Source organism: Mustela nigripes, chromosome 9 (assembly GCF_022355385.1).
Source record: "Mustela nigripes isolate SB6536 chromosome 9, MUSNIG.SB6536, whole genome shotgun sequence".
Taxonomy (NCBI): domain Eukaryota; kingdom Metazoa; phylum Chordata; class Mammalia; order Carnivora; family Mustelidae; genus Mustela; species Mustela nigripes.
In genome coordinates this window covers 31,846,561-31,864,137 of record NC_081565.1, presented here as the reverse complement: position 1 = coordinate 31,864,137, position 17,577 = coordinate 31,846,561, and the positions used below count along the sequence as shown (strand labels likewise).

Here is a 17,577-nt window from a genome sequence, read left to right as displayed (position 1 = left end):
AGGGGGTTTTTGCTGAACATCCTTGTACGGAGGAGAGTAGACCACACACCAGGTCAGGGAGAGGAGATGCAGCACAAGATGGTCCTCACACCTTCCCCGGGGGATGGGTGCCGGGTCTTCCCCACGGTAACCACCTCCCTCTCATCTATGAAGACACACAGCCTTTTCCTTTGGAGCCCCTTTTAGACAGAACCAGATTGATTGCACATGTGCGTGTCCACTCCATTGTTGGGTAATTGGCTTTTATACCCGCAAAGCCATTTTTTTTTTAAATGTTAGACACAGTAAAGTACAAAATGAAAGCAAATGTCTTCTTTTCACAACAACCTCTGCTAAAATCCCACAGATTCAGCTCATTCTTTCTGTTCTCATGGTATGGAACTCAGACACTTCTCATGCTCTCCTGGATGTCACCTGATGATAACCTATTTTCACAGCTTTTTCCAAAGTCTAGTCTAGCATAATATCAAAATTCAGCCCCTTTGTCTCTCAGTTTCCAAGGAGCACATATCCAGCTCACAAATGGTTTGCAGTGGGGAGAAGGGAGGAGAAGGTCCCCGCACACAGATGATTGTCTCCAAAGAAATTCTTTACCTTTTCCTTATAGCCTGAAGGCAGGTAGCCGCTAACCTTGATAGAACTGATTTTCTTTCTTGTGTCTTAGTACATCCCACACAAGTGGTCTGGTCCCTCCTTCTGGCACGGGAAGTGTACTTAATTGTACAATGAATTAATTGTTCTTAATTATACTTTAGCATAAGGCCTTTGGGACTTCAGCTCAATTTGAAGCAGAGTCTCATTTTAAAAACTGTGACACCACCCTCTCTTTTTTTGTGGGGCGGTGGGGATTAATGCAACGATTCATGTTGTAGGGAAAAAGGTTCTGTGGTCAAATACATTTGGGAAATACTGCACTTTATATCCTCCTTATGATCCTTATAAATCCTGCAGCGAGGAAATCTACCTTGGATCAGCTTCGTGGTTTTAGTATCCAAAAGAGCTACTTTTTGTGAAACAAAACAAAATAAAATGACCCCCACACCCTCCAAATTTAAAAGGAAAAAAAAAAACAACCTTTGGAAACTGAGATATAACATAGTTTGATGCCACTCGCAGTTAAACTGCTGTATCCCTTTCATGCATCAGCTTTGTAGCATTTCCCAAGGAAACTGAGTCACAGGGAAAGACGAATCATGGGGGCTCAGTCTGGAGAAGCCTGGGGAGGTCAGAGTTGTTGCCTGCATCTCTCTGAATCTCCATCAGGGGCTAAGGCTTTCAACTTGTTTTTATGGCTCCTGGATGGGCACCTGGGGGAGGTCACAGGGACACAGATGTGTTTAGACGGAAGTGTCTGGAGTTGGAACAGGCTGACCCAGGAGACAGGGATCACCCGGTCACTGGGCATGTGCAAACTGATGCTTGGAATCAAACAGGAGAAACGTTTGCCTTGCAGTCTCTCCTGTCCCTGGGATTCTGGGATTCTGGGACTGTCGTGGTGTGGGGGTGACGTCACAGATAAGAAAGCGCTGTGAGAAAAGGAAGCTACAGAATACAAGCTGATGGAGAGGGGTGTGAGCCATCTGATCCGTCCAGCCACAGGCACACTGGTCAGAACCACGGGCTCAGTGACATGGTCCCTCACGATGCTTTTGTTTCAGAGTGTGCGTGCTGAGGAAGGTTTGGCAGCCACAGCAGCAGTCGGGGAGGCCGAGCTGCCCCCCAGCCCCACTGGGGAAGCAGAAGCCAGCAGTGTGCCCACCGGGGGGCCAGCCCTGTCCTTGTCCACTGAAGACACAGGGGAAGGGGTCACTCTGGTAAGTAGCTCAGAGCTTATGCCATTTCTGGGGGAGGGTGGCCATCTCGGGTAGGGGCGGTCACTGGTCTTCCTTCTCAGTCTGCAGAATGCAGAGTGGGGGTCTTGTGGGATCCAGTCTGAGTGGACACCGATTTGGAGGCTGAGGGCTCTGCTGAGTCAGTCAGCAGCTGTTTGTGGACAGATGTGTTATGCTGGGCACAGGCAAATAGGATAGACCAGTTCCTGGGGACAGAGCTCTAAGAGGTACAATAAGAGAAGCACTGAAAGGGGCCTAGAACCCAGACTTGGGGGTCCTAGAAGCCTTCTTGGGGAAAGGATGCCAAAGGCAAGATCACGGGGATGCCTTGAAGGAGCCCAGCAGCTGGCAGGCCAGCAGGAACAGAGGCCTGGAGGCATCAACAGAAACATGCAAGGGGCATGTGTGAGCAAGAGGGGCAGGGAATGTGGCCAGAGAGGCCCATGAGACCCGGGGAGCCACGAGTTGGAGCTGGAGTGTGTTCAGAAGTGGCAAGTCACTGAAGGGCTAGTGGCCTCATCAGAGTAGGGCTTAGAAAGTGGAGAAAGGGTAGGAGAAGCAAGCCTGGAGGCTGGGGCCTGGGATCGGAGGCTGTCACGGTCCGGGCAACAGGTGGTATTGGGTTGCTCTTGGTTTGGTCAGTGATGTCATATCCCGCCACGAGTCTCGGTGAGTAAAGGCTTGTAAGGCACCCGTGATGGCTGGTGACTGTGGGGAAGGCAGGGTTAGGCACGCAGGAGGTGTCGAAGGAGAGGGAGACGAGCAAGCCAAGTCCTCTAACAAGAAAGAAGGCTGGGCGTTGCGAGTCCCTGGGTTTTGTCCCAGCACCACGCCTGGGGCATTGGTGAGAGCCCTCCTTCTGGGAGGAGCAGAAGAGAGAAGGCGTGGCACCAAGGGTAACTGCGAGAGACGGAGTGAACCACGTAGGTGGCCTGCTGACCCAGGGCTCATGCCTCGAGTGGTGTGCAAGGCGTGGGTTTCTGTGTGGGTGCCATGTTCAGGGCATTAGCATGAGGTGAGGTCTGGGAGCTGCAGGTGCCTTGAGGGCCAGGAAGTGCCCGCAGGCAGGCACTCACGGGGCCCGGGTGGTTTGCTGCCTCCGGCTCCCTCATGATGTCTTCCTGCTCAGGGTGTAGACGCTGACGCTGAAGAAGGCTCGGCAGCCACTGCAGCTGGGGAGGCCGGCAGCACCACCGGGGAAGTGGAGGCCAGCAGTGTACCTGCAGGCGGAGTGACCTCATCCATGCCCATCCAGGACGCCGGGGAAGGGATTACATGGGTAAGGGGTGCGAAGGGCCCCAGCGCGGAGTTCGCAGCTGGGCGGGTCCTGACCTTCTCTGAGGACCCATCTTCATTCTGCTCAGCTCACCTAAAGGAGCCTGAATGGGGCACTTCTCTGAAGGGGAGCTGGCCAAGGCCGGGGTATGCGTGTGCTAGAGTCCAGCTGGCTTGGGGACTTCATGTGCTGACAGCCCCAGCAGGCCGGTGGGGAGCCCGGTTGGGGGGATGTGGAGAGCCAGCGAGTGGGGCAGTCTCCACCAGTGGTGGCGCAGGAGCCAGGGTGGGGGAGCCTAGTTGTGGGCGGGACAGGTAATGGTGGGCACAGCCATGGCCGATTTCTGGACACAAGCACAGGCTGGCAGAGGGAAGAGGAGATCAGGGTCAAGGGCAGGGCCAAGTCTCCTCAACCTTCTTCTTAGGCAGCATGGAGATAGTGTTCCCAGCTCGTGAAGGTGGGATGCAAATATCTCAGGACATGTGGCAGGTCTGTCCCTAAAATGTCATTACAGTGGCAGTCCTGCAAGTTCTTCAGACTCAGACTCAAACCTGGACTCCCTATGTCCACTGTTGTGTCCCCACCTCAAATGATGGGGACCATTGCCTCCTAGATGGCCGATCCAGAATTCTCTTCTGTCTTCTTTACTCCCCACATCCTGTCAAGCATCAGGTCTTGTTGGTTTTCTATCTAAATCTCCTGGGCACCTGCCTCCTTCTCCCCTTCCCTGGTGCCAGCCTGTGGACTAAGACAGCATGTCCCCAGTCCAGACGACAGCTGAGGCCCCGGGCTCATGTCCTCCGTTCTCTCCCCCAGCTCCTCCTGTGGGGGCAGCCCTCTGGTTGGAGCTTCCCATCACCATTGCTGCAGACCCTGGTCCCCAGCCCCTAACCACAAAGCTTTTCAGTATCTGGCCTGGCCATCCTTGGTGACCACACCTTGGTTCACTGTCTCCCCGGCTGTCAGGGCTCCCACCTGATTGACCTTCCTTCAGTTTCTTGAACATGCCCAGACCTTCTCTCTGCCTTGAACCTCTTCTTCCCTCTGCCCAGCCCTTAATCCTGGCTTAGCCTTCAAAGTGCAGCTCAAATACCACTTTGTCAAGGAAATACCATCCCAGGAGCACCCAGGTGGCTTTCGGACTTTTAACCAACCAAAGCACTGGGCAGCGGGGTGCTGTGGGGGTGTCTGGGGGGCGAGCGCCCTGACCTGAGAGGTGCACTCCAGCCTGGGGTTCCGGGGCTCTGTGGGCCAAGGTGGGTCTTGCTCGAGCAAAGCTACGGCCACGTGAGTTATCTATCTGGTGGCCTGGTGGCTTCCTGTCCTGCGGCCATACACCTGCTGAAGCAGGGCGGGTAGAAGAAGGGACTTATTCATGCCATCTTTGTTTCAGGGTGCAACCAGGGAGGCAATGTTCACAACACCAGCAGCTGCAGCGGAAGTGACCCCCAGCACTTCTGAGGAAGAGGAGACTCGTGGGTTCCCCACCGGTGGCCTGGCCCCTCCCACACCCACAGTGGCCCCTGAGCAAGCAGTCGCTTCTGTAAGTGTCTCCTGGCATTTTCCGTCTGGCTCGCAGCAGGGAGAGGGGTCAGCGTCCTGGGACAGGAGCAGTCACTGGCCTTCCCAGCTTTGGGAGAGCCCAGATCAGGGTCGGCGCCCCTGGAGGGAGGCAGGGTGCTTGGAAGGAGCATGAGAGAGCAGGTCAGGGAATCAGGTTCCCAACCCTGCGACTTCCTAGATTTGTCCAAGAATTTTCTCAGAGTGCTGCCAAGTCGGAAGGGGTCGCTAGGGGTGGGGGTGGGGTGGGCAGAGGAGGTGTGGGAAAAGGAGATGCACGTGTGGGAGGGGAATTTTGAGTCTAGGCTTCTGTGAATGTCACCTGTACTGACGGTTGAAGGTAAGCAAGTGTTGTGAGGTTGGGCAGGCACTGTCGGAATGACAGTCACCCAGACTCACGGGCAGCCTGCCGCGCGCTGCGTCACAGGCCAGGTGAGGTGATGCCTCTTGTTGGTTTTGCTTTTCAGGGTTCTGGTGAAGAGGAGGACCTAGCAGCAGCCGCAACAGGGGAGCCCCTGCCTGGGACTGTGGCAGAAGAGCTGGATGGCAGCCCCCCTGAGGGGCCCCCACTGTCCATACCCACGGTGGCTTCAGAGAGAGGAGTCACTCTGGTGAGTGGCGTAGAGGCACAAAGATTTGGTGTGGCCTGTCTTAGGAGAAAAAGAAAGGCCGGCATCCTGGGAGGGACCTGCCTCTGGTTGCCTCATTTTGGTTCATGAAGTTCCACATTTGGGCATTTGAGGGGCGTGCGACCTGGGAACACACAAGGAAGCCACAGAACGCAGAGGAAAAAGCAAGAGGTAAAAAGGTAGGGTACCTGGGTTCATGTCCCCAGTTGTCCCCAAGTTCAGATGAGAACTTTGTAACAGGCAGAGCGGGCTGAAGACACCAAGACCCTGAGGTCAGGTGAGTCCTATCCCAGATTCGGGGAAGCTTCTCGGACTCAGCAGGGACCCAGAGGTGTGTGGGGGTGACCTCCATGTCCCTTCTCCTACAAGCTTCTGTAATTCTGGGCCTTACCTGCATGACCTCAAGCAAACCTGTTCTTTTCCTAGGCCTCATTCCCTCCTCTTCACGGGAGGGCGGCTGTGAGGCCGAGTCAGAGGATGCAGGTCTGGGAATGTTTGGAAAGCTCTCTACGCATGCCCAGCATCCCAGCATTGCCCTCACTTAAGGGCTGTAACTTCGTGCTTTGGAACTAGAGCCCCAGAGCTGATTCCCAGCCTGGGCAGCTGTGAATCTGAAGGAAGCTGCTCTTCAGGTGTGAATATTTTTAAGGGACAGTCTGGTGACCAGAGTCACACCTGGTCACCTGCGCTTTCAAAGCCTTGACCCATGTTACCCGCATGTGACCTGTGGGACCCATCACAGCCCTCCAGGACTAACCCCCCTGCGGTGGTCTAGTTAAACCAGCCCCGTTGCTGGCAATGCCCCTGGGCTCACTTACTCATGAGAACCTCTTGGCGAACACATGAAACTACGCAGTGTTGACCCAGAGGCTCCTGTCCTGGGAATCAATGCTAAAGGAGATAGTCTGCTGTGTAAAAAGGCTTGGTTGTAGACACATTTGCTAATCTCCATATTACCCATAATAGAAAAAAGTCAGACACAGTTTAACGAGACAGCCAAAGGGAGGTTGATCGAATAAAGTATATTCAAATAACGAAACATTATGCAGCTATTAAAATTACACTTATTAGGAGTATTTAATGGTGGGAGAAATACAACATAACAATGAACAATGAAATCTGATTATAAGCTCGAGTACATTCTGTGGTCTTCACTATTTAAAAATAAACTCACGCACGAACTCGGGAAGGACACACCCTCCTTGAGTGTTAGCAGTTGTGTCCTCAAAGTGGCAGGACTGGGGAGGCCTGGCAGGTTCCCAATACATTCTGGTGTTTTCACCAGGGGTGTTTATGACTTTTACAGTGGGAATTTGCGAAAGGTCTAAGGAGAGTCCAGGCAGGGGGGACAATGGGGAAAGGGGGAGCCACACCGATTGTAGTCACGTGACTGATGAAGAGAGGTCACCCCTAAGACAGGTCACCGTGCCAGGAATCAGCAGGGAAGGGAAGTGGAAACCTCGGTTCATGAGCAAATGCTTTAAAGGCACAGTAGGGGCAGCGAAGAGTGCACCCACACCGTCTTTAGGATCCTTGTGAGTCTCAAAGTCACCCAAGGCAGTGGGGGAAAGGGACATCCAAGGCTGGCTCTGCCACAGCTCTGTGACACATTTCTCATCTCTCTCTCTCTCTGTTTATGTAACACGGGGTCTCAGCACCTATTTCATGGGTGGTGGTGAGAATCGCATGAGTCAGTACCCAGTGCATGGCTGCACCCAGTCAATTACGTATACAGGCCTAGTGAGGGCTGGCAGTTTGCTCAGGGTCACACAGCTCCCAGGAGATGAGTAGGGGTGAAAGCCTTACTACTGTCTGGACTTTGTCTCTTTGTATTTTGCACTGTCCCCAGCCGTCCATCTTCAGACATGAGCCAGAAGCCTGTCATCAGGGTCCAGGTGGCCCAAATGAGGTCACTCCACTAGTCATTTGGGGAATACTTATCAAGACCCTAGTGTCTGCTGGGTGTGAGGGGCATGGCAGAGGCTAGGTGACCAAACCTCTGTGCAGAGGCTCGCTGCAAGCCCCCAGGCCACACTGAGCTCATGAAGGGGCTCCCATATCGGAGCTGAGCTGCTCTGTCATGTCTTTGGGACACGGACCAGGGCTCAATAACATCTTCTTATCTTGGCTCAGAGAGGACACGTGGGAAGGACAGGGCAGGTTGGGCCCCAAGCAGAAAAGGCTGGCACGGTGACCATTCTGGGGAATACATTGGCTCTGGTCAGGTGCCTGGAGCGTGCTATTTGGGGTAAATAGAGTCAGTTCTGATCAAGGAAACAGCAGAAGCAGTAAGAGGACTGAGTCCCAAAGAGACTGAATTGGGAGTCTGGGAGAACCAAAAAAAATAGGTGTTGGGCTCAGGTCTGGCCACCTCTCCTCATTGATCGGTGTCCTTAACCTCTGCAGGCCTCAGTTTCCCCATCTGTAAAGGGAGGGTCCTTCCAATTATGGTTTTCTCCAGCTCGGCTCCCGTCTCTGCCCCTGAGTGTCTTCCTGGGAAAGCCCAGGAACATGGGGGCTTCAGACACTTGAGTTTGCTTCTTGGGAGTTGTGGGATTTCCAGAGAGGTCTTTGCCACTTCTGTGCTCCAGTTTCTCCATCTGTAAAATGGGGATGGCGAAGACTACCCCTCGAGGATGTTGTCAGTCTGAAATCAGGTGGTGTTGGTGGGAGTGCCTTGTCTGGTGTCTGTCCCCACAGACAGATAACAGACTATTCCAGAAGCAGCAGTGAAGTTGAACTGTCACCGAGGGGCTGTGCCCATGGTAACTAGAGTGAGGGCCCCCCGGGAGCCCCCCCAGCCTGCTGAGGTCCCACCCACGGAGCCTGCTTTAGCCAGAGGCAGCAGCCGGGCTGCCTCTGGGGATCTTTTTGGTCTGCCTGCTGGTCCCGGTCCTCTTGCCTCCCTTCCACCCTCCCCTGGATGGAGGGTGTTCCGGTCCTGTTGGGGTCGGAGGGGCTGCCGGTGGGGATGGAGGGGCGGGAGGGCTTGGGGTCTGGGGAGGGTGGTGTCCTCCTTTTAGGCTGGCCTCCTCGGTGGACTTCGGATGCTAGTAGAGTTCCCAGGAGCAGGTCCCACCACACAGGCTCTGTTGGTGTTTCCATTCCTTCTGGTGGCTCAGGCCATTGTGTCACCTTTTTTGTCAGAGCAGCCATTTCTCTGCACCCTTTGTGACAGCTGAATGCCCCCTGGGATACTGCATTTTCTTATGTTCTGTTTCCTTTTCCTTTCCAAGTGGGTATTCCTATCACTCTGAAAGCTTTTCCTGAGTACCCACCAAGGGCCATGTGCCAGACACTGGGGCCTGGAGGAGATTCGGGTGCCACACCTGCCCTCCAGAAGCCCCCGGTCCCAGGGAGACAGGCCTACAACCCTGTGGACAGGGTGCAGGGCTGGTGGGGGGAGCAGGGTGGCCAGGACTTCAGAGGGAGGCACAGGGGCCTGGCTACCTTGTTCTGGCAGCACCTAGACCGGGGTGTGGGGCGGGGGGACCCTAGGTGATGGGATGGGGAGGGTCCCTACTGCCTCCTTCCTTCCATCATTCCCATGCACACTATGCGTGTGATGCAGAGAGGAAGGGCTCCTGGCCCAGGGTGGTTGAGTGTCCCTTGGGCTGGCTTATGAAGAACAAAGCCTTCTCCCTCCCTGTGTAAGCCTCCTCTTAAAGATGAGCGGTTTCTACAGGGAGCTGAGGGGACAGTGTGTGTGTGGAGGGGGTGGGGGGCGGCCAGCACTCCACTGACCATCTTGTTCTCTTTAGGCTGAAGCTGGGGAGGGGCTTCCTGGCCATCCCGAACCTGCCAGGCCAACCGGACCCACGGTGAGACCCCCACCCAGGCTCAGCACACACACAGCGTGCAGGGGCTGGGAAGCCAAGAAATAGGCCCAGCCTAAGGTTCAGGGTGTCTTCCAGTGACACGTGGGGCCTTGACCTCTGTCAGAACCCTCAGTGAGCCCAGGAGCGGAGTCTCTTTACATCCCGTTTATATCCGGTGCTCTGAATGGCCCGTACGTCTCTCAACCACATCCTGAACAACTTGTCCCAATGCCCCAGACCTGTTCCTCCCTCAGGATGCCTCCTTTCTGGGAAGTGGTGCTCCACCTTCCTGGATACCAAGACAGAAATCAGGAAGCCTCCTCCAGGGGCCCTCTGCCTCCCACCCCCCATCCAGTCAGTCTGCAAGCCCCGAGTCTAGCCGGTCCCTCAGGTGGTGTCAGCAAGCCCCGCAGTCCCCACCTTCCTTCTCCCACACCACTGCTCCCTTCTCAACCCAGCCGGGACCTCCAGCCCAGCTTCTCCTCGGGGCCTTGGAGCGTGTGCTCCGTGCACGTTCTGTGATTGAGTTCAGCCTCCCCTGGTTCTTGGGCTCGGGAATTAAGTTCCAGAAAGGGATTTTTAGAAATTCCCTTTTGTTCTTTGGAGGAATTTGATGGCATTCAACAAGTAAGCACCGAGTACCTTCCTGGTACCAGATCTTGTGCCAAGATACTGGACATCCAGCGGTATCTCAGGATGGGCCAACCCTGTAGGGGTCCTAGTCTGGAGGGGCTGACAGACATTCACACAGCTGAGCTTCAAGGCGGGTGGTCCTACCACCAAATCGAGACCTCAGCAGAGGTTGGTGAGGAACACAGAGTAGGGAGAGATGAATTCCGCCTCCACCTGGAAATGGGGTGGGAGGGCTTCCTGGAAGTGGTGACAGTAGAACTAGGCCTTGAAGGATGAGTAGGGGTTTGGAAGGCAGGAAGTGAGGCTGAGAAGATGTGAACGAGCACAGTATGTTCAAGGACGGGCTGCCCGTTGGCTGTGCAGCAGGATGTGGTGGGGGAGGAGGGGAGGGGTAGAAGGGAGCGGGAGAAAAGGCCAGAAGGAAGGTTGGCAGCTGCAGTTACAGGGCTACAGAGTAAGGAAAGACTTCTGGCGACAAGGCTGTCCTTGGGGAGTGGTAGGTGAAACCAAGTGGTGGGAATTTCCTCTCTCTCCAGGTAGGAGCTGAGACCGAGGGCTCTGGCCTGGGCTGGGGCTCGGACGTCGGCTCCGGCTCTGGCGATCTGGTGCGCAGTGAGGAGCTGCTGAGGGTGAGTGTGAAGACGGAACCACCTGGTGTCTGGGGTTGCCTTCCCAGTCATCGGGAGGATTATATTTCTCCCCCACATGTGTCTATGTTTGGCATTTTCCACTTTGATCAGTTTTGTTTCAAGTGAATATGAGCCTTAGTTTCTCTTCAGGACCCCTACTTCACCCCTGCCCCCTTTCCCGGGCATCCAGGGCTGTCCCACAGCATATGCCTGTGACCTTAGCCTCTTACTTGGCTTTACCCCTATTCCCTGTACCCACTATAGAGAACCACTGGCCTCTTCTCTAGGTAGTATTTCACACTTGGGCTTCCAGACTCTTCTGGAAATCCTTCCTACCCTGAGGCAGCCCCTCCTACCTCTTCAGCCACTCCTTCCTCTTTGGTCTTACCCGCTCAGCCTCCCGCCCAAGGCAGGGTCCCCACTGGTTCCTGGTTCCTGGTTCCTGGTTCCTGGGCAGCACCTCCCTGCTCCAGCTGCAGCTGGTGGTTTTGTCTTGAGGCCCCCAACCTCATTCAGAACCCCCTGTGCTGATTCCCCACCACTCAGTTGCCTCCCCCACCCCCTGCCCACACCTCAGGGTAGAGCAGGAAGGTTCTGGACTCACTGGGTAAATGGAGTGGGAGCCACATGGCTCTTCCAGGCTGGTGGGATCAGCCAACCCAGCAAGAGGCTAAAGAGTTTTAATAAGGGTTAGCAACAGGAAGTTTTTGACTGCCCTGTCAGGTAATCAGAAAACTAAATTAGAACACCTCTGAAAAGTCTAACTGATTGGACTTTTATTGTACACATATAACTGGGGAGAACACATGATATGAGGGGCTCAGAAAGACCCTGGTTCAAATCCCAGCTCTTCTAATAATTAGCTGTGAGTGTGTGAGCCCAGACCAAGTCACATTATCTCACTGAGCCTCAGTTTCCCCCATCAGCTAAGTGCAAACACCGCTGTCTACTTGTAGTGTTAGTGCAAGGAACGGAAAGAATGGATGGAACATAAATGCTTGGTATATGTTTATCCCCTCCCCTGCTGTTTCTTAACAGACTTTCTGGTTTTTTAGGGTCCCCCAGGCCCCCCAGGCCCACCTGGCTCACCTGGGATTCCAGGAAAACCAGGAACGGATGTTTTCATGGGACCCCCTGGATCACCTGGAGAGGATGGAGCTGCTGGGGAACCTGGACCCCCGGTGAGCTGCTGGGTTTTCTCCTCCTCTCAGTGGCCATGAGGCTTTCTCTAGCCAGGGAGGCACATAGAGCCCCCAGACCCCAGCATGAAGGCTCATAACAGAGAGTGAGCAGCTTGCTAATGTTTGTAAGCAAAAAAGGCCTCAGCTGAGTCATTGCTAAGACTCTTAAGAGGCAGAAGCCAAGAAATACACCATCCTACCCCCTCCTTTGCTGCTTTATCTTAGTCATTATAGGAGAGGCAAACTCAGGTGGAATCTTGGAATCCTAGGACATCAGAGTGCTAGGCCTGGAGCACAAGGCCACTAGAGGCCATCTGGTCTGACCCTGCCCCCCGCTCCCCTCCAGAGAGGAAAATGCCATCCAGAGAGTGAAGGACACTCGTCCTCGGGGCAAGGTCAGCAGTGACCATGCTGGGGCCAGAGGCCTGTATTCTGCCCTAAACTGACACAAGGCTCCTGGACCCACTGACCTTACCAGCTCAGTCCTCCGAGCTAAGGCCTCCTTCTCTAGGAAAGGTTCATTCTTGATTCTTATAAGAGATGCTGTGGCCTGATTGTCATTGTTGTTCCCAGGGCCCCGAGGGACAGCCTGGAGCTGATGGAGCCTCCGGCCTTCCTGGGATGAAGGGAGAGAAGGTAAGGACAGGGTGGGAGGGGCCCAACGTATGGGGGCCACCAGGCCACACTGCCTCTCACTTACCCCTAGGCCTGTCCTTGCCTCTTAGGTGAAGGACCCTTTCTAATCCCCTCTGAATCCTCTCTCTGCTGGATGTCTCCGTCCCAGGGCTCTTGATACCCAAACCTGAGCTCAGCATCTTCCAGCTTCAGTGAATGATGCTGCCTTCTACCCAGTCCCGAGGACGCAAACGCAGAATCTTCTCTAAGTCCTCCTTTATCTCCCTTTCCTGCCCTGCCCCACCCATTTCGGGGACTGGCCCATCTGTCATCCACCTGCCTTGCCTCTTTCCACCCTGATCTGAGGTTCATCTCCCCTCGTCCGCACAGCAGCTTCAGGCTTCTCGCCAGTGTCCCATTCTTCCCACGCGCAATCCAACTTCCCCCCACCTGCCCTACCTGTCCATCCTCCTGCAGCGGCAGGCTCCCTCTGGTCTCTGCTGAGAAGGTGTCAAGCCTTGCTGCTGCCTGAAGGGCCAAACGCTGACAGTGCCCAGACCAGCCTTCCCAGCTCCGTCCCCTGCCGCTCCCGCACATGGATTCTGGGTCACCCTGCAGCCCTGCTGTGGTGCTCTGGGCCTGCCCTTCCTGGATGGCCCCCTGCCCTTTGCACATGCTTTCTCTCCATCTCAGGTGACTTTCCCTTTCCTCGTTCTCCAAGGGCCGGTTCAGATACATCCTCTGAGAAGCCCTTTCAAACTCCCGATGAGCAGAAAGCAGCTGTCCCTCTTGCGCTTCCCATTAGCACAGCATTGATTCTGCCCAGGACCCCTCTGAGCCCGTGTTAGCTTATCTGCAGCAAACAGCTCTAGCGCTGTCTATGTGTCCTTGGAATCTGGCTCAGGCCTCTGTGAGCGTCTGACCAGCGAACGGGCCATTCCCTTCAGTCTCTTCATTCTCTGTAAGCTTGTATTGTCCTCAGTCTGCAAACCCCACATGATGCCGCAGGGGTGGAGGTCCTGCCCTTCCATCGGTCTCCAGCCTCTTTGAGGAGATAAGCCATATCCTGCAAAGGAGAACAATCAAAATGAGGCATACATGCAAATAATGAATGATGGAACACTAAAAAAAAAGTAAACCTCCATGCAGTGATGCAGTTGTGAGTTTCCCTGGGGATCAGAGGAGGGAGGATCCCTCCCAACTGGGATGGGGAGCAAGGCCTTCTGTGGACCCCACTGTATGAAGCTGTGGAAAATGCTAACTCCCCAGACACCGCCATCTTGGCTGAAATGAGTTTCCAGTTTCCATCAGCTCTCAAGGGTGTTTATTTTAATTGAAACAGTAACTCGATTTCCATGGAAAGCTCATCTCTCAGAAAAAGAAGAAAGAAACTAGTTGTCAAGCTTTATAGGACTCGTTTTTACATGTACCAACGATTTCATAAGAAATTAGATTTTGCAGGAAACATCACAGACCTACACTGTTCCTCCCTGTCCTTCTTTCCAGCTCTCCCCTACCCACCCGCGCACACCCCTCCCATGCTCGTCTGGTATTTAAAAATACCCATAGCCACATCCGCACACACGGACATGGGGCGGGTACCGTCTGCAACGGCCCAAGGCAGCCGGCTCGCCCAGGATCACTGTTAGAGATAAATTACAGTTTTCTCCCCCAAATTTGCATGAGTCCAAATTTGTCGTACCACGTGTAGAAGACACTTTCTGGTCAAGTGAAAGCAGACTCGAGAAGGACTTGGAAATTTAGATCTAGAAAGCTCGGAAGAAATTTTGCAGATGACATTTACCTAAAAAAAATCTCTTAAAGGACAAAAGTAACCCGAGGTCCATAGTAGGGATGTCCAATAACAGAAGGGTGCCTGAGAACATGAGCAGTCTCCGGGTTGTCACACAATGCAGGATCCAGTGACACATCACTTGATCCTTGACTCCCCTGCACGGTATCTGTTCCTCAGCTTGCATACCTCCTGTGACAAGGGCCTCATTTCCTGCCAGGCGGTACATGGCCACATAGAAGGGAATCATTCCTCGTGCTGCCCAGAAAACAGCCTCTCTTCTCTCTCGCCATGTGTGGAGACCAGTCTGGGCAGTTGTCCAAAGGGCAGGTTTCCCCCAAAGAATAAAGAATTTTCCCCCAAGGAATTATTTGGCTGGCAAAAGAATATTATCCTATATATTCATTATTTTCAAATTGGGATTGTCATCAAAATGTGGATGGTCATTTAGAATTTATGCAATAGATTACTTTATGTTGAGTTCGATGACAGGCGTTCTCAGCTTTTTTTCCCCGAATTAAGAGGAGCTGCTACCCTGAGATCTTTAGCTCATGAAGGAACAGGACAAGAGTAGCCTGCTTTCCCAGCTACAGAATGCTTCTGGAAAGGACGCTTCTGCAACGTGCTAGAGATGGATCTCTGGAACATTCCTTCCTGCTTTGTGGGCGGCACACTGTACCACCTGGATCTTCAGCACACGGGTAGCGTTCGCAATCCCCACTCTTGTCCTCCTTTTACAATCTGAGTCATTCACTGTGTTCTTCAATGTCAAAAGGTGCTGGGACAGCCAGGCAGGAAGGAATTTGTGTTTTGAAGTTTTCTTCAGTGCCCAGAACTGCGAAGGGGCATTGAGCTCCCAGTAATGGGCTTTGAGTGATCCCACTGACCTGCCAAAATGTCGTCGCTGGGCCTCGTATATATAGGAGATTCTGTCTTGCCCATGAGATGAGGGGAAATGCAAGTCAATCATTATCAGCTGCCCTTTCTCTACTGAACCCCACCGGGATTTGAGCAGTTCTCTAAATTTTACACACGGCAGAGCAGGGTGCTCTTGAGAACCTACACGGTGAACCACGCTTAATAAAGGTACAGTTATGGGTTTGGGGCTGGTAAACAGCTTAGGTCACTTGAACATTTCAGTACTGGCCTGATTTCCCATTTCATATCTTCTTTGACCGTCAGACGTGTTTGGTACAAAATCAGGATCATAGACCCCCATCAAAGCAAATGGACCATGGTCAGTTCTAATTGTAACAAGTTGAAGTTATCAGTGTAACGAACACCAAGAGCTCAGCTGACAGACATGTATGAGGCAGTAAGTTGTAACATCTCAGATACCACAACAGGAAAAAAAAAAAATCAATGTATTTATTAGGTTCTTTGATGTTCTTATACTGTTGAAGTCAAATAAAGTCCTTAGCAAATTTAGTTCCTGTAATGAGCGGAAGTTTCTAGTGAATTCTGCAGCGTGATTTTGTAGCACTCCTGCACCTCGGTCTTTGGCAGTATTTCAGTTGTGGAACTGGCCTCTCCATACCTCACTGCCACAGCCAACCCCGCAGCTGGGCTGGTTGGTATTCCAGGATCCTCTAGAACCCACTGAACAGTGAAGGACGGCTCTACCCTGTCATTTGGGGAGCAGAGAGTCTTTGCTGACTCTTGTCATTGGGGTTGCCAGTTTCCACTGTATGTGTTCACATAAATTCCAAGATGAGCTCTTCTGTGCCCCAAGCTGATCCGCTCAGGTTCCAAAACGGTGGCCACCGAATCTGTGAGCCAGTGGAATGGGTCCAAGTAGTACCTTTTTGCATGTACAAGCTGGATAAAATCTTCTGTTTCTGAGACCAGTTAATCAAGATCCAAAACTTCCAGAACTTCCAGAACTTCCTTTGAAACTGCTACAAGATGGACTCTCAATTTGAAGAGCTGGAAAGGTAACGTGAAAAAGACCGTTTTTCACTCTCCAAACATCATTTTCTTTAACAAGCTCAGCTGGGAACACAATAAGGTTTTTGGAGGATGGAGTCCAGGAGTCGAGAGAGGAGCCTCGTTTAATTTCTCTTTCACAATATCCCTGATTGACTGCGATGTGACTTGTGACAAGGTCGGCACTTCCTTCAAGGACAGATGGCGACAGGCCGCAGAGGACGGCTTGGCTGGTCACACCCGAGGAAAGCCGGCCCAGAAACCGCAGCCTCCAGATTAGGAGGAGGAACTGGAATACAATTCTTTTCTGTTTCTGCCCATGGTGAAAAGTCCCATGTAGTTTCTCAGTGGTCGGGTTGGTAGGCAGAGAAGCCTCTGAGCCCGGCCACCACCGCTTCCTTCTCCCGGCAGCCCTTCCCGTCCCGCCACCCACTAATGTCCCCGCTGGAAGGCAGGGGAACTCTACAGCCAGATTCTGTAAGTCTCTCCTCCGTTGCCTCTCTTGTGATTCAGCCGCTGTAGAGCACTTCTTTCGACGGTTATGTATTTTTATTTTTAAGATCTCGAAGTGATCTGTGCTTATGCCATGATAGCTTGCCCACGTCTCGTGGCTAGAAAGCCCTCCCTTTTCTCCCTGAGAATACGGATTGTATACACTTAGCGTCCCAATTGGCTTGTGTTCTTCCTGCTCCTTCCCTGGGCGTGCATTCCGTCGGCACTGCTGCCTCCCTTACACAGTGTTGTGTTGTCTTCCCTCCGGATGTGTGGTGTTTCTTGCTTGTCTGTTTGCTTTCGGAAATTGGAACCGCTCTTCGGTCTGTTTTCTGCCTCTGTTGGAGAACTGGGCAGCATCTATTTCAGAGACTTGCAGGTTTCGGGGAGAGGATGGGGGCAGTGGGGTGTACCATCAGGCAGGGCCCCTCTGCAGCTGGTCTTATGAGTTTTGGGGTACTCCTGGACCTCCCTGGGTTCCCTTAGCCACTCGAGGCTCGGCCCTATGTCCTGACTCTAGTAAACAACGTTCATTGTTCATGTAGGCGTGAGACCAGGAGGTGAGGGGGAACGGGCACCGCTTGCCAGCATTCCTGCTCCAGAATTTGAACTTATCTGCCCATCAGAGCCACATCCAGCTCCTGGCTTCCGCTGCCTCCACTCTGCAGGATCCTTTCTCCCCTGTGTTTTCTCTCCACCATTGAAGTCTCTGGCTGCAGCTTCCTGTGTTTTTGCCCTAGCGTTCCTTGCTATTTTCAGTTTCGGTGTCATTTGCCATCTGACTTTTGAGCATATTATTTTGGAACTCTCTGTTCTGTCCTTTCTATGGATTTGATATGAAGGGCCATCCAGCCCAGGGAGAGAGGGATTGGGGAGAATGGCAGAGCCGCAGAAGGCGGGTACATCACAATCAAGTGTCAGGACCTTTTCCTGGCTCCTTCCTTTGTGAATCCTGAGAGGTTCTCCCACTGGGGGGCCCTGTCCACAGTCCCCTGATGTAGGGCCATGTCTCTTGTGGTTGACCGCTCCTGGCCACCAGCCCCCCATTGGTCCTCCCCTCTACTCAGAGCTCATCGCTGGTTCTCATCTATGGAATCTACATCTAAGCCCCCTCTCTCAACCTGTACTGTGGTTCCCATTGGGAATGGACATGCAACCCACGTTAGAGTGATACCCTCCCCCCCAATCCCATTC

The 17,577-nt window shown here is 53.3% G+C and overlaps 1 protein-coding gene across 1 annotated transcript in view; it reads left to right on the top strand.

The window, feature by feature from the left end:
* COL15A1 (collagen type XV alpha 1 chain) overlaps nt 1–17,577 on the top strand; it is a 102,111-nt gene that overhangs the window by 49,172 nt on the left and 35,362 nt on the right. Inside the window, exons 8-15 of the mRNA XM_059411206.1 lie at nt 1,659–1,814; nt 2,962–3,111; nt 4,502–4,651; nt 5,136–5,279; nt 9,059–9,118; nt 10,285–10,377; nt 11,433–11,558; nt 12,132–12,194. Of these exons, the coding sequence (XP_059267189.1) occupies nt 1,659–1,814; nt 2,962–3,111; nt 4,502–4,651; nt 5,136–5,279; nt 9,059–9,118; nt 10,285–10,377; nt 11,433–11,558; nt 12,132–12,194 (942 nt within the window). The remainder of the gene's footprint in view (nt 1–1,658; nt 1,815–2,961; nt 3,112–4,501; nt 4,652–5,135; nt 5,280–9,058; nt 9,119–10,284; nt 10,378–11,432; nt 11,559–12,131; nt 12,195–17,577) is intronic.